This window comes from Brienomyrus brachyistius, chromosome 1 (genome assembly GCF_023856365.1).
Source record: "Brienomyrus brachyistius isolate T26 chromosome 1, BBRACH_0.4, whole genome shotgun sequence".
NCBI classification, from domain to species: Eukaryota; Metazoa; Chordata; class Actinopteri; order Osteoglossiformes; family Mormyridae; genus Brienomyrus; species Brienomyrus brachyistius.
The window spans coordinates 16,898,337-16,911,143 of NC_064533.1; the positions used below are offsets into that span (position 1 = coordinate 16,898,337).

Genomic DNA, 12,807 nt, shown 5'->3' on the forward strand with positions numbered 1-12,807 from the left:
AAACAAACATTTAACAAGGTATCCATTTATCGAGTCCTGGTTACATTTGTGCTGCTCCAAACTTCCCGTAGACAAATTTGGAAAAATGTTGAGTCGCTACAAAGTTACTTTGTGTATGTTTTTTTTTCCCTTCTAAAATTAGTGTCTATACTTTTTACTTTAGTCTTGTACCAATAAACTTAATGGGGGTGAGTGAAATTGCCATTGTCATCCTGAGTGTTTTGTAGACTTTTTGCTACGATGCCTAAGGTGGGTTATTTAATGCTAAATATAAAAAGCTTCAGTTTCAGTCAGCGATATAAGCACACGAGGGATTTACGCTTTCTTCGCTCCCATAAAAAAAAAAAAAGAATGCTACCCAGCGGGCCAATCAGAGTTCCTGTGCTCTGCATTGTATGTAGTTACGTTTCCTTAGGGGTGCATGTCGGGCTAAGCGTGGGATACATGGCTACGACACACTTATAGTGATTAGATGCAGAAGTACAAATCAGCCTTTACTGCCTCCCCCAAAGGTCATTAATGAACTGGGTGTCTGCTGGGGATCCAATCAGAAGATGAATGGGGGATGAAATGTGTGTGTGGGGGGGGGGTCAGTCTCTCAAGCCAGTCCATGCGGGTTTGGCTACGGAAACCGAGCGTCTGACAACCCTGGTTCTACAAAGACTGGATGTGTTCAAATTCCTCCCCCCTCCCCGCCAGCACAGTGGTGCAGGGGCTTGGGGTCCTGTGAATCCTTTATTTATATTATCCCAGCATTTCACACTGGACTGTCCTCACTGTGTAAACAGAGCATGACTGCAAGCACTAACATCACAGCAGACTGGGGATTTATCCACGCTCTCCTGCCCATCTCCTAGGTGACTGTCTTGAGCAGGAGCCCAGCAATGGTGCCAGTAAACAGCGTCCCAGTCAGACCCCGATTTCGTGCAGCGGGGAGCTTTTGCTAAGAGAGTGTGGGTTTGTCACCCAGGTATGAAACAGCTGCTTAAGCTGGGATTCTTCTGTGGCGTGTCCCGTTGTGTATGGGTGAAGAGTGAAGTTTCGGAGAGTGCTATGATGTAAAAGTGTTTGCTAGATTTTAAGGTACATACAGGGGCATGGTGTGTGGCTCAGTGGGTTATTGTGGTCGGAAGGTCGTTGGTTCAAGTCCCAGGATAGGCAGAGTGATTTCACCATTGGGCCCTTGACCAAGACTCAACCCTAATTGCTCCAGGGACGGGCTGTCCCCACTTTCCTCAAAAAACAAAAGTATGTTGCTTTGGATAAAAGCATCATCTAAGTATATAAAATGTAAATGTGCAGTTAGAAACGGCATCAGCACATGGATGGTGTCGCCTGTCACCACCCTGAGCTGTTTGCGATGACCGGTAATATATGAGGTGATGTACAGGGCTGCAGCCATCTGGAATTTCCTGTGCTGATGTTAAATACTCACTATGCAAATCAAGGGCCCTGCAAACATCTGTGTAAACGAAAGTAAGAAAACACACTGGAAATGGGGATCCAGGCAGAGCTAGGAGCCTGAGAATGGACTCGCTCCTCGCTGCCTTTCAGAGTCCTTCACCAAGCCTGCCGAGTGGGGGATCGTATTCTCTGTCCCTGTTTACATCTAGGCCGCAAGCCCTACTGTTACGGAGCATGTAAGTGACTGCCATTGTCTTGTTTGCAAAGCACATTCCTTGCAGGGGGGGCAGATCTAGCTGTTACGATGGCGAGGGTATAAAAGGGTGCTTTTCCAGCCTGTGATTTCAGACTTGGCCCTCCTGATCGCTGGCGGAAGATCGTTTGTGATTTTGTTTTATATATTTTATCTTCTGTTAGCAGGGGAGTCTCAGTGAGCTCTCTAAAGTCTGGTTAAGTTTTGCCTTAAGCTCTGGGCTGTCGACATCCAGGATCTGTCAGCATGAATCAGACATTAAAGTAGAATTTCATTGAGGCTGTGTGAAGCCGGTATCCCAAGGCACTGACGCAGAGCAAAAAGTGAATGAAATTCCTGGAAGTACTTTGCCTCTACACTGGAAATTATCAACTGCACCGCATTGGACGTTGAGAAGTGACCCGTTGAAATTGGGGGTGGAGTTAAACGTGGGTGTGGCTTAAAAAAATGATGGATTATCAAGGAAAGAATGGAAGAAGAATGTTCTGCATCAGTTCAGGCCAGTAATTAAACTTTAGCTTGATGATTAAAGGATGCTTAAAAAAACTATTTTGGGGAGGCAATTATGGCAATTATGGTGGAGTCTCAATTGGGGTTAGGCAGGCCTGGCATCCTGGAAGCGTGACTCACCATTGCAACTGGAGAACTGAACACTGGTTTGTCTGGAGGCACCACGTTGACAGCCATGGCAGCCTGGACCTCCAGGTCAGCACCTCATTGTGTCACAGAGATTTGCCCGAAGCCACGTTCTGGCCTGCATAACAGAAAAAGACCAAGCTCATACATTTATAAGGTAGGTGACTCTTAAGATCAGTTCTGCTCTCCAAGTGGCAATATTTATGCAACATGCAAAAGGGCTTCAGAAAAATCCACCCAACATTGGAAAACGTTTCCGATTGTCCAGGTTCAGCTCATACCCAAAGCTAGCTGGTTAACGGCCCCACTCTTACACTCACCCCCTGTGTCTCTCTGCCGTCTCACCTGGGGAGTGGATTGAGGGTACGGTCTCACATCAGCCACTCGGGCTTCTCCGAGGGCAGCCAGAGACACTGCCAGCTCTGAGGTTGTATAGAAGCCGCCGGCAACATGTACTATTACACAGAGACGTAACGATGTCATAAAGTGCAGATCTGCAACATAAAGTGCAGCTTAATTCCTGTCCGCTGCTCAGCTGTGCTGCCGCTGCATTTCTGAGGCGGATCGCAGAACAGTTTCACACAGCTGTACGTAAATCACATGTGTCACGATGAGGTGAGAGTACATCATTGTATGAGTGTGTCATTCCCACAAGCTTCCCCCGCAGTGGATATGTTGCCATCTGGTCACATCTTGCAAAGATCTTCCACAAAGGAGATGTTCTTGGCTCGTGAATTAAGACGTCGAGGTGATGGATTTTCTCTGTCTGCGACAGTGAGGAGCAGAGTTTGAAGATGCCAGTCTTGAAACAGTAAAACGGGGGCCAAGAAACACAAGCCGTACTGCTGCTCCCTGTGTGGGTGTAACAGCTCTGTGTCGCCATGCCTCTGTTACAGTTACACGCCAAATTGTCCCCAGTGTCTTTTTCATATTACAAGGTGATGCTTTAATATTTATGTCCTCCTGGGGCTATAAAGAGGAAATTAAAGTTTAAAGTGTACATCTGTGTGTTTTGGTTTTACTGTACATGTAATGAAAGTGACATGTTTGGACAGTTAAATCACTGAGTATTCATGTGACTACAAGTGTGAGTATGAGTATTGTCAGTATATCAGTATGAGTATGTGTGCTAGTATGAGTATTCTGTAAGTATAAATGCCAGTGCATGTGTCCGTATGAGTATCATTGTAAGTATTGCTTGAGTCCCAGTGCAAGATGTTCCAGCTCAGAGTTTGATCCCAGTACTTCAAACCAATGCCAAAATTTGCTGGAATAGTTCTAAGGAAACACGTTTGTGTGGTGCACAAACCAGCCGCCTTTGGTGGATTAAACGGGGGCTGTTTTGCACAGCATCCCCCAGACCTCCACTGTGCAGTGCTGTCTCTCCTGAGAACTTCATCTCCTCTTTCTGCTGACAGGAGAAGCTCTGTCTGCGGTCCAATGAATCTGCATTTTGCTACAACTATTGATGGGAGGTGAATCCGTTCATCAATTTTCTAGTTTTCCAAGTGGCATCATTAAAGCCATCCCATAAGACAACACCCCCGCATGGCATCACCACAGTTCACGCAGATGCTGTTATAGAAGATTCCTCTACTAGCTGTATCACACATCGAGTGCCTTTAAACGGATGCATGTAACTTTTAAGGAAACAACACAAAAAAAGATTACACAAAATGTTGAAAGATCTAAATAAAGCAAAAAATAATGTTACATTTATTAGCCAGCCAGTTATTAATTACGGAAGAGGCAAGTTATATATGCTAGAAATTTAAAGGCAATATACTTTACAAATAATGGCTGATGGGTTAATATTTGTTTTTTTCATTAGCATGTTCCAAATGATGGTTTGGCCCGTCCATAAAACACTTACTAAAGCGACCGTGTTAATTTAAGTGGTATTTTTCCAGCAGGGTAAGTACTTTCTGTGTTTTTTATTTTGTTTTTTTCCCCCATTAAAATGAACTGTGCTGTTTTTAGGTTTTCAGAAATTCAGTTAAACCATTATTTCCAGGTCGCACTACTTTTGCACAATTGAACTTCCCCATAAATCTTTTCATTAATTTTTCCTGGATAAACCATTTTATCGATTCTGTTCTTCCGAAACCGGAAACGTACTCGTAGGCTCATTTTGACCCAGAACTCGGTGTTCCCCACAATTTACGCGTCTCTCCGTGGCACTTGATTTCCAGCCATCCATTTTTTATAGGCTACCCTTGTCTTATGCTTGTCCGAAGCCTATACTGAAAGCCACGGGCGCAAGGCAGGGAACAACTTAAAGTTTCAATCTCAGAAAAGAATGTTTATCTTAGGACGGAAAAAACTCTTACGGTCAACTAAAGTGCAGGCTTTCCTTTTCTTTATCATCTGTGTATGTGAAATAGCGACATCCCGAAGGAGATGTAAATCATCTGCTTTCAGTTTTGCTGGAGAAAAACGAAGTACAGTATTCTCATGATGAACAGGCGGCATGGCTTCGTTTTCAAGGCTACACCTGTTTGGTAAAACTCATAAAGCGGCCAGAAAGGAGTGAAAATCAAATTTAAAAATCTGACAACGATACCTCTGCAACTACTGTAAAAAGACTACGAAAATGACATTTTTTTCATCATGAATACATTATATAAACCTTTATAACTATCCGAATCCGAAAGATCATTATTGTCAAGCATGTTAAATTTACTTACTAACGTACCACTATAGCCAAAGAAATTCAATTGAACGTATTATTTAAAACGCAAAATAAACAAGGGGACATTGGCGACCTCCCAGCGGAGCAGGGAGTCCGGGATAAGAATCCATCTCTGGGGGTGGGTCCCGGCTCTGGGGGGTGGGGTGGAATTAGCTGGGGGTAACGGACTGGACGGCGGGGGCGGGGATCACACGCAGCTGCTGCCGGACAATCACACCTCCGATCGGCTCGGAGCGATTGGTCACGGACAGTCCGATTCGGCTCCGGCTTTTCGCCGTAATTAATCAGCCCCGCCCTGCGCCCCAGCCGGGTCGGGACCGCAGTATTTATAGCGTCCCCGGAGGCAGCCCGCTGCGTGGCGCTCTCATCAAGGTCGCTCGGAAGACTTTCTCCCCGGGCAAGAAACCGGACAGGGGCTTTTTATTCTAAAGCTAGAAATCGGGATAATTTTGAAAGTGCAGGACGTACCGGTTTCAGGGCTGTCTAGGTGGACTTGCTTCGGATTAGGGTTAGGGTTAGTAAAGGTGGAGAGACCCCTGAAAGCCTACTGACAGTGAACATGGCGATGGAGTACCCCCAGGTCTTGTGTCTCTGGCTTTTCTCACTGGGCTTTTTAACAAGCGCCGCTCAGTCCTCTGACCGGAGCGGAGATCCAGGTAAGGAGGGAGCCGCGTGGCTTTAATGTCGGTCAAGATGCCCCGAATTATCTGCTGCACTGTAACTTTTATGTAGCGCATCTCTGAAGACCATTGAATTTGATGAATAATATTATAATACCCTGCTAATGTTATACATCGTTATCTTCGGACACCAATGCATTTGAGGAGTAATATTAGGCTATAGGCTAATTCTCTGAAAATGTTACATATCGTTATCCCGGGACACCAACGCATTTTAGGAGTAATATTATTCGCCAGGTAAAAAAAAGTAAACTACAAATTATTTTAGTGCAGGTGGTGGCATGATGTGTACAGTTTAAACATCCCGGCAATACAAATAAACAAAAACGAGAAATATATTAAATATAAAACAGATGCTGAAGAAATATGTAAAATGTACTAAGTAAAAAATAAGCAAACATATAGACGTATAAATAATTGCGGAACAACAAAATGTCGGGTACGTTTTAAGGGTATGTAGCATATTCTTAAAATATTAAACCCGCAGTTTTAATCCTCTCTGTGCTTGATTAACTTAAAAAGTAAGGAGTGATTTTTGCAGTTCTTCGCGTTAGTCAGCCCAGCGTTTGTTACACTGTACAACACGTGTGTGTTAAACGGTGTAGTGTGTCGGCTCCTTGTATGTTACACTGTGTGGTTTGTCAGCCCCACATTTGTTGCATCATATAGTGTCAGCCCCTCATTAGTTCACTGTGTAGTGTGTTGGCCCTGTGTATGTCTGAACTTTCTTCCTTATTGCACAGATTCTGTTGCACTCCTGCAATATGTACATATAAATATGATCCCTTTCATAATATTCATAATGCCCACTGTATTGAATGGTTGTACAATGTAACAATTACACTCTCTTATAGTATTGCCCTTTTTTGCCCCAAAGATAACATTGCACAATACGTCTCTAAACCTGGGGTTCCCAAACTTTTTTACCTGGCAACCCAAAACTGAGATATTTATCATCTGCCTGGGACCCAAACCTAAAATATATATAATGAAATGCCATTAAACATTAACAATATGAAAAGATGGAAAACACACAAAAAAAACTAAATTTGAAGTATACAAACAATATTTATTCTCTAATAAATGTTTTTCTTTTAAAAAAAGTTTTAATATTATAATTTGTATTACTGTTCATGACAGTGCAGCCCTCTACAAACCATTCTCTCATCTCATAAAATAAAATGGACACAATGGAACATCTGACACAAAAATGTAGATTAATTTTTTATTCAAGACACAACATTGAACCTTCTGTATGTTTCCTCACCTCCCTTGTGGTTGGAGTGGTGGTTCTGTGGCTAGGAATCTCTACTAGAAATCTGAAGGTTGCTGGTTTAAATCCCATGAATGTCAGGAGTGATCCTACTCGGTTGGGCCCTTGAGCAAAGCCCTTAACCTGAAATTGCTTTGTCCTGAGTATGATGTTAATTTACATCCAGCCTGGCAAGCAGGTCTTCCAACTTACGGGGAAAATTTGGAGGTAGGTGGCAGGATTGGCGCTCGAGCCACCAGAGTAATGTGGTGCTCTGGTATCACCTGCTGCATGGTTGTTCTCATCCCTGTGGTGGGGGTGGCCACATGCTGTAATCAGCACACACCCCTTGCCTTTCTCCACCATACCTCTACTATAAAACCTACAGTTCGTTATATTTTTCTCTACCAGCTTTTGAACTTTTCTAGTTTTGTAAGAAGATTTAATGGGAAGTATGTGGCTGGTTAAAGCTTTCCACAAGCAGCTCTATTCTGGATGTTAGAAAGTGCAATCCTGAGGTCATGCTCAGCATTTAGCCTGTTTCTGCATTTGTTTTTCAAATATACCAGGGCAGGAAATCTAGATTCACAGAGGTATGTTGTACCAAACTGAATCAGTACATCTATGGCTTTGCCAGCCAAACAGGAAAACTCCGCCTGCTGCAAATGAGCAACCCAAAACTGTGAGAGTGTGGTTGTCTCAAAAAGTATCTTCCTGCCATTGGTTGCAGTGTAACCAGTGACTCCAACTCAGTCTGACTTTCACTCAGGTCTGATGATGGGACAACTTGTAATGGAAACCTTACTCACTGCAAGATTTTAGATTCCTGTGAGTCAGGGAAGTAGTGCTGAAAATGTTCTTGTAGCCTAGCCAAGTGCTCAGCTATGACCTGCTTCACAGAGGCAAGCGCCTATCTTCTGAAAGGTACCTGGGACTGCCACAGGCCTAGGCCTGCTGTGATGCCCTGCAGTGCCTCCTCAAGCTCTAGGATGCTGTTTTCTTTCCATTGAAGGACTGTGTTCAGTGAGTTGAGCTTGTTGAATGTCCATGAGGTAGGCAAATGTTTTCAAGCCGTTTCATCTTGGAAATTCTTGGCAAGTTCAGGATCTTCATTGTGGAGATACACGAAGACCCCCTCCTTAAGCTCCCAAAGCCTTTCCAGAACTCTACCCTGGACAACCACCTAACCTCACAGTGAAAGAGCAGGTGCTCATGTTCAGCCCCATCTCCCTGCATAATTCTCTGAAGAGTCTTGATTGAAGAGGTCTAATCTTAATCAAATTTACTACCCTCACCAATACATTAAAAAAACCTCTCCTAAGTCATACTACAGTGCTTTGTTGGCCAGTGTCTCCCTGTGTATGATGCAGTGGATGAGCTTCACATTGGGAGCCATTCTATGAACATGAGCTACAAAACCAGACTTATTCTCAGTCATACTTCTTGCCCCATCAGTATAAATACCAATGCAATTTACCCATTCCAGTTTAAACTTTTTTCAGTTAGTGTCCGTGTCACGCCCCGCCCCTTCAATCCTCGCTTGTGCCACGCCCCCTCATTATCCACGTGTGCCTCCCGATTGTGCCCAGCTGTTCCCTGCTATTTCGACCTGTCTCATGTATATCAGTCCATGTCTTCCTCTGTTGGGTGTCCGTCATTGATGTTTACTGATGCGTGTCGTAGTCTGCCCTGTCTCCCCGAATAAACCCCGTTGTCTGGTATTCCGCCTGCCTGCCTCATCCTTCGCCGCCTCCTGCCTGCTCGTTCACGGCGATCGTCACAGAATGATGGACCCCCAACAGCTGGGCACAATCGAGAAGGCACACGTGGATGACGAGGGGGCGTGGCAAACACGAGGATGGGACGGGCTGGACGTGACAGACGAGGACTGGATGCGCAGGTTATTGACAGCCCACCACCCTGAAAATGTCCTCTCTCTTTGTCGTGGTATGCAGCTGTTCACAGAAGGGGAATTCTTCCTTGATATCATTACCATTAATGTATCTTACATAGGCAATCAACTGAGGTATCTCCACAATATCAACAGGTTCATCTGCTTGAAGTGCAATTTTTTTGTGCTGTAAGATCTGCACTCTTACACAACTGTGAATGTCCATCGCCATGATCCTCTTTGCAACAGTGCAGTTGGAAAGTGGAACAAACTCAACTTCTTCTGCTGCCTCCTCACCCAAGACGGAGAGACACACGTCATTAATATAGGGTTTCATGAGCTCCTCTCCAATGAAATGGGGCGTCTTATTCTTGTTAATGTGGAGACTGATTTATGATGTATGATGCCTTCAGTGCTGCACTATTGCTTCTAAATGCCTGGTGGATGACAGGAATGTTCACCATAACCATGACTGTAATATTAAGACTTTTTAAATATTCTAATTGGGGTTTGTCATGACGCCTCTACAACGTATAATTTTAGAGATATAGAATTGACATATTGGATATGCGTAATTTCAGATCTCTACAATGTAATGATTTTTTTTTACTAGTAAAAATCTGGAATTTTTACTAGTCAAAATATAATTACAGATTTTGACAATAGGAGTTCTTACTAGTAAAAATTGAATTATAGATCTCCACAATAACACTTTTTACCAGTAAAAATTTTATTTAGGATATGAGAAGCAAAATACAATGGAAGTCAATGGGAATATATGACTAGTAAAACGTGAATTATAGAGCTCTATAATATTTTTTACTAATAAAAATACAATTCTTGCTAGTAAAAATTCCACTGTACATATCTTGAATTCAAAGAGTGTTATTTTTACTAGTAAGAATTAAATTTTAATGAATAAGCCTAATGCTAATAAGGCAATTTGGCTTGCCGAGGTTCGCATTTTTGCTGTCGGCGATCTGCTGCCAACACCTTTCTAGCTTTAGCGCCACACATGGTGTTGCTCCTCACAGTTATTGTACGTCAGAATACTTTATATTTTACCATACTAGTGCTCTTTTTATTTATTTATTATAAAAAAGCTTGATAGTATTACTGACGTTTTATTACACCATTCACGTTTATTCAGCTGAATAGCGACATGTTTTATTGACTACAGCCTTATACTTAGTTCCATGGATACATGTTTTATTGATTATTACCATATTTAGCTTAGTAACAATATGTTTCCTTAACTAGCATGATTTAAATAATTGCTACCGTGATAGATCGATAATATTAGGATAGGATAAGCAGTTACAGGAGATGGATGGATGGCTATCAGTCAAATTTCCTGATGTAGAAATATGGAGACGCAAACAATGTATTCATTTGCTGCATTGAATGCATTTGTTATATACAAATAATTCCATCTGTCGTCGATACTTAATGTTGTGACCAAGCACGGTGCATGAAACGGGGAAGCAGGAGAAGAACATGATATATCTGGGAAAACGGGATTTAACGGGAAATAGGAGCTGGGACATGGAACAGGCAAAACAGGCAGCACTACACAGTGATACTTCAATGATGGATCTAGGGAAACATGCTCGAATACGGACTGAAATACACAGGACTAATTGGAAATAACATGAAACAGCTGGTAAACGTGGGGATTCCACATGAGGTTAACGAGGGGGCGTGGCACACAGGAGGATCGGATGAGCAGGGCATGACAGAACCCCCCCAAAGGCGAACACTCTGGGAACGCCCCAAGGGGAGCCAGAGACGAGACCGGGAACCGCACAGGACTTGGGGAAACAACCAAAAACTTCAACGGGGTACCGGGAACAGGACCAACACAGAGAACAGGCACAGGGACAACAAGCGGGACAACCACTGACAAACCAGAGGGAAGATGAACAGGCACAGGGGCATTAAGAAAGGAGACACCACAGGGGTAACACCAATGGGAGGAACGAAGGGACTAGGCGTTACCAGGAGAAACAGAAAGACAAGAAGCAGACATAGGAGGCCTGGAATGTAAAGGATGGGGGACAATGGGGAGCCCGAGGGAACCCTAGCGGGCGAGAGGTGGAAGCCGCAGGGGCAGCAGGCGACCATGAGATTGGAGCCGGAGGGATCCTCGGCGAGTGGGAAGTGGGAGCAGGAAGGAACATCGGAGGTGGCAAGGAGGAAGGTGGGGGGACTGGCAAAGGAGGCGAGGAGGGAGCTGAAGGGGAGACTGGCAGAGGGAAGGAGGGAGCAGAAGCCGTCGCAGGTGAAGGCACTGCTACAGCCAACAAAGGCGTAGGCGACAAGTCGGAGCGGGGAAACCCGCAGGTGATTAACAAGGCAGCAGAGGGTGGACCGTAGCCGGCCGACGAGGCACCGCAGGCGGGACTGAAGGTGATCCTTGAGCTGTAGGTAGGGGGAACGCAGGCTACCGCCGAGCCGAAGCCGGAGGACCCGCAGGTGATCGCCAATCAGGAGCCTGGGGGACTGAAGGCAAACCAGGGGTAGGGCAGGCGGGCGGGACACAACCCCAGCGTAGGTGTCCTCTCCCTTTCTGGGAGACCGAAAGGTGGGGACCCGGCCTGGATCTGCCGTGCTGTGGCGTTGGTGGAGGAGTCACTCCCCCAGAGGGGTCCAATGGGGCCACCAGGGAAATCCCAGAAGGGTCCCATTCGAGCTCCTCCTCCCCCAAGGGGAAAGGAGTGGTGGTTGGACAGTCCGGGACCTCCTCGGGGACAGGGATTGGGGTCATGGGAGCTGGTGTTGTGGGAGCAGGGTCAGGAGCCAGGGGAACTGGAGCCAGAGGGTCAGGATCAGGGGGTGGGGGGACTGGAGGTGGAGGTTCGGGAGAAGGAACCTCTGTGGGCTTAAGGACAGGTGGAGCAGGAGCCTCCGGAATGGGCAGAGCAGGGACAGGTGAAGCAGGCATCTCAGGAACGGGTGGAGCAGGAACCTCTGGGGGTTCGGGAATCATGGAGGGTGGAGCAGGGGTTTGCGCCTTGGCAGTTGGTGTCGCCCGTTTAAAGAACTTGGGGACCCGCGGGATAGCATCCCCAACCGACCACGCCCCTAGGCGTGTCCCTAAAAAGGGGCGAGCTGCCGGCGCTGGAAAGTGATGCAGCAATGCAGGCGTCGGGCACCCGCTTGTGTGAAGCGGCGGTGATGATGGCAGGGCTGAACACTGCTATCCAGAATTGGGAGGGGTGTCTCTCGACACCTGGCAGGGGAAGCAGCAGAGATCAGGGTAGCCCCTAGGAAGATCCCCAGCGGGTCTCTACTTTTCTCTCCTTCCCCCACCTTTCAGTGAGCTCTGGGGTCCTTTTGGAAGCCCGGACCGCTGACCATAGGGTAGCCTGCTGTCGCTGTCCACCTGCCGCATTATTGCTTCAGCTGCCACTCCTATAAGCCTTCTTCCGCTTGGCGCGTGTCACTGGGTAGGGACATTTCTTCTAAAATGCTCCGGTTGGCTAAAGCCCGAGCTGCTGGATCTGCTTTTACTTTGGGCTGTCGCAGCCAGTAAAGTCCTTTGTCATTCAGGACGAGGTACTCCTCTTCTAAAAGTACTTAGTCTGGAGTAGGGACTTAACAAGGGTAATGGAACTCCCTCCAAGGCAGGGGGGTCCAGATAGGCTCCGGAGCCCCAACACTGAATGCAGAAAAAGGTTCTGGTTCCTGAAAAAAGTTATGGTCCCACCCTGTGTAGTTTGTCTGCCCCATGTATGTTACACTAACCATTCAAGATTCAAAGCGTTTATTGTGATATGTACAGTTGAAAAGTGCATTTCTCTGTGCAATGAAATTCTTTCTTTACTGTCCACACGAAATGCTGAGGTACAATATAATAGGAAAAATAGAAAATAAATACTTTGAAGTGTAATGTGCAAAAGAGCTTAATGTGCAAAAATTACAGTATGAGGTAGGTGATGATGTCCATTATTCATACTCCTGTCAGCTGTTAACTTCCCCACTGCCATCAGACTCCTT

At 45.5% G+C, this 12,807-nt stretch overlaps 1 protein-coding gene across 2 annotated transcripts in view; it reads left to right on the plus strand.

The window, feature by feature from the left end:
* Window positions 1-5,174: 5,174 nt before the first annotated feature.
* plod2 (procollagen-lysine, 2-oxoglutarate 5-dioxygenase 2) overlaps window positions 5,175-12,807 on the plus strand; it is a 30,390-nt gene continuing 22,757 nt past the window's right edge. For both annotated transcript variants that reach the window (XM_049025662.1, XM_049025669.1), the window contains exon 1: window positions 5,175-5,641. In XM_049025662.1, the coding sequence (XP_048881619.1) occupies window positions 5,545-5,641 (97 nt within the window). In that variant the 5' untranslated portion in view covers window positions 5,175-5,544. The remainder of the gene's footprint in view (window positions 5,642-12,807) is intronic.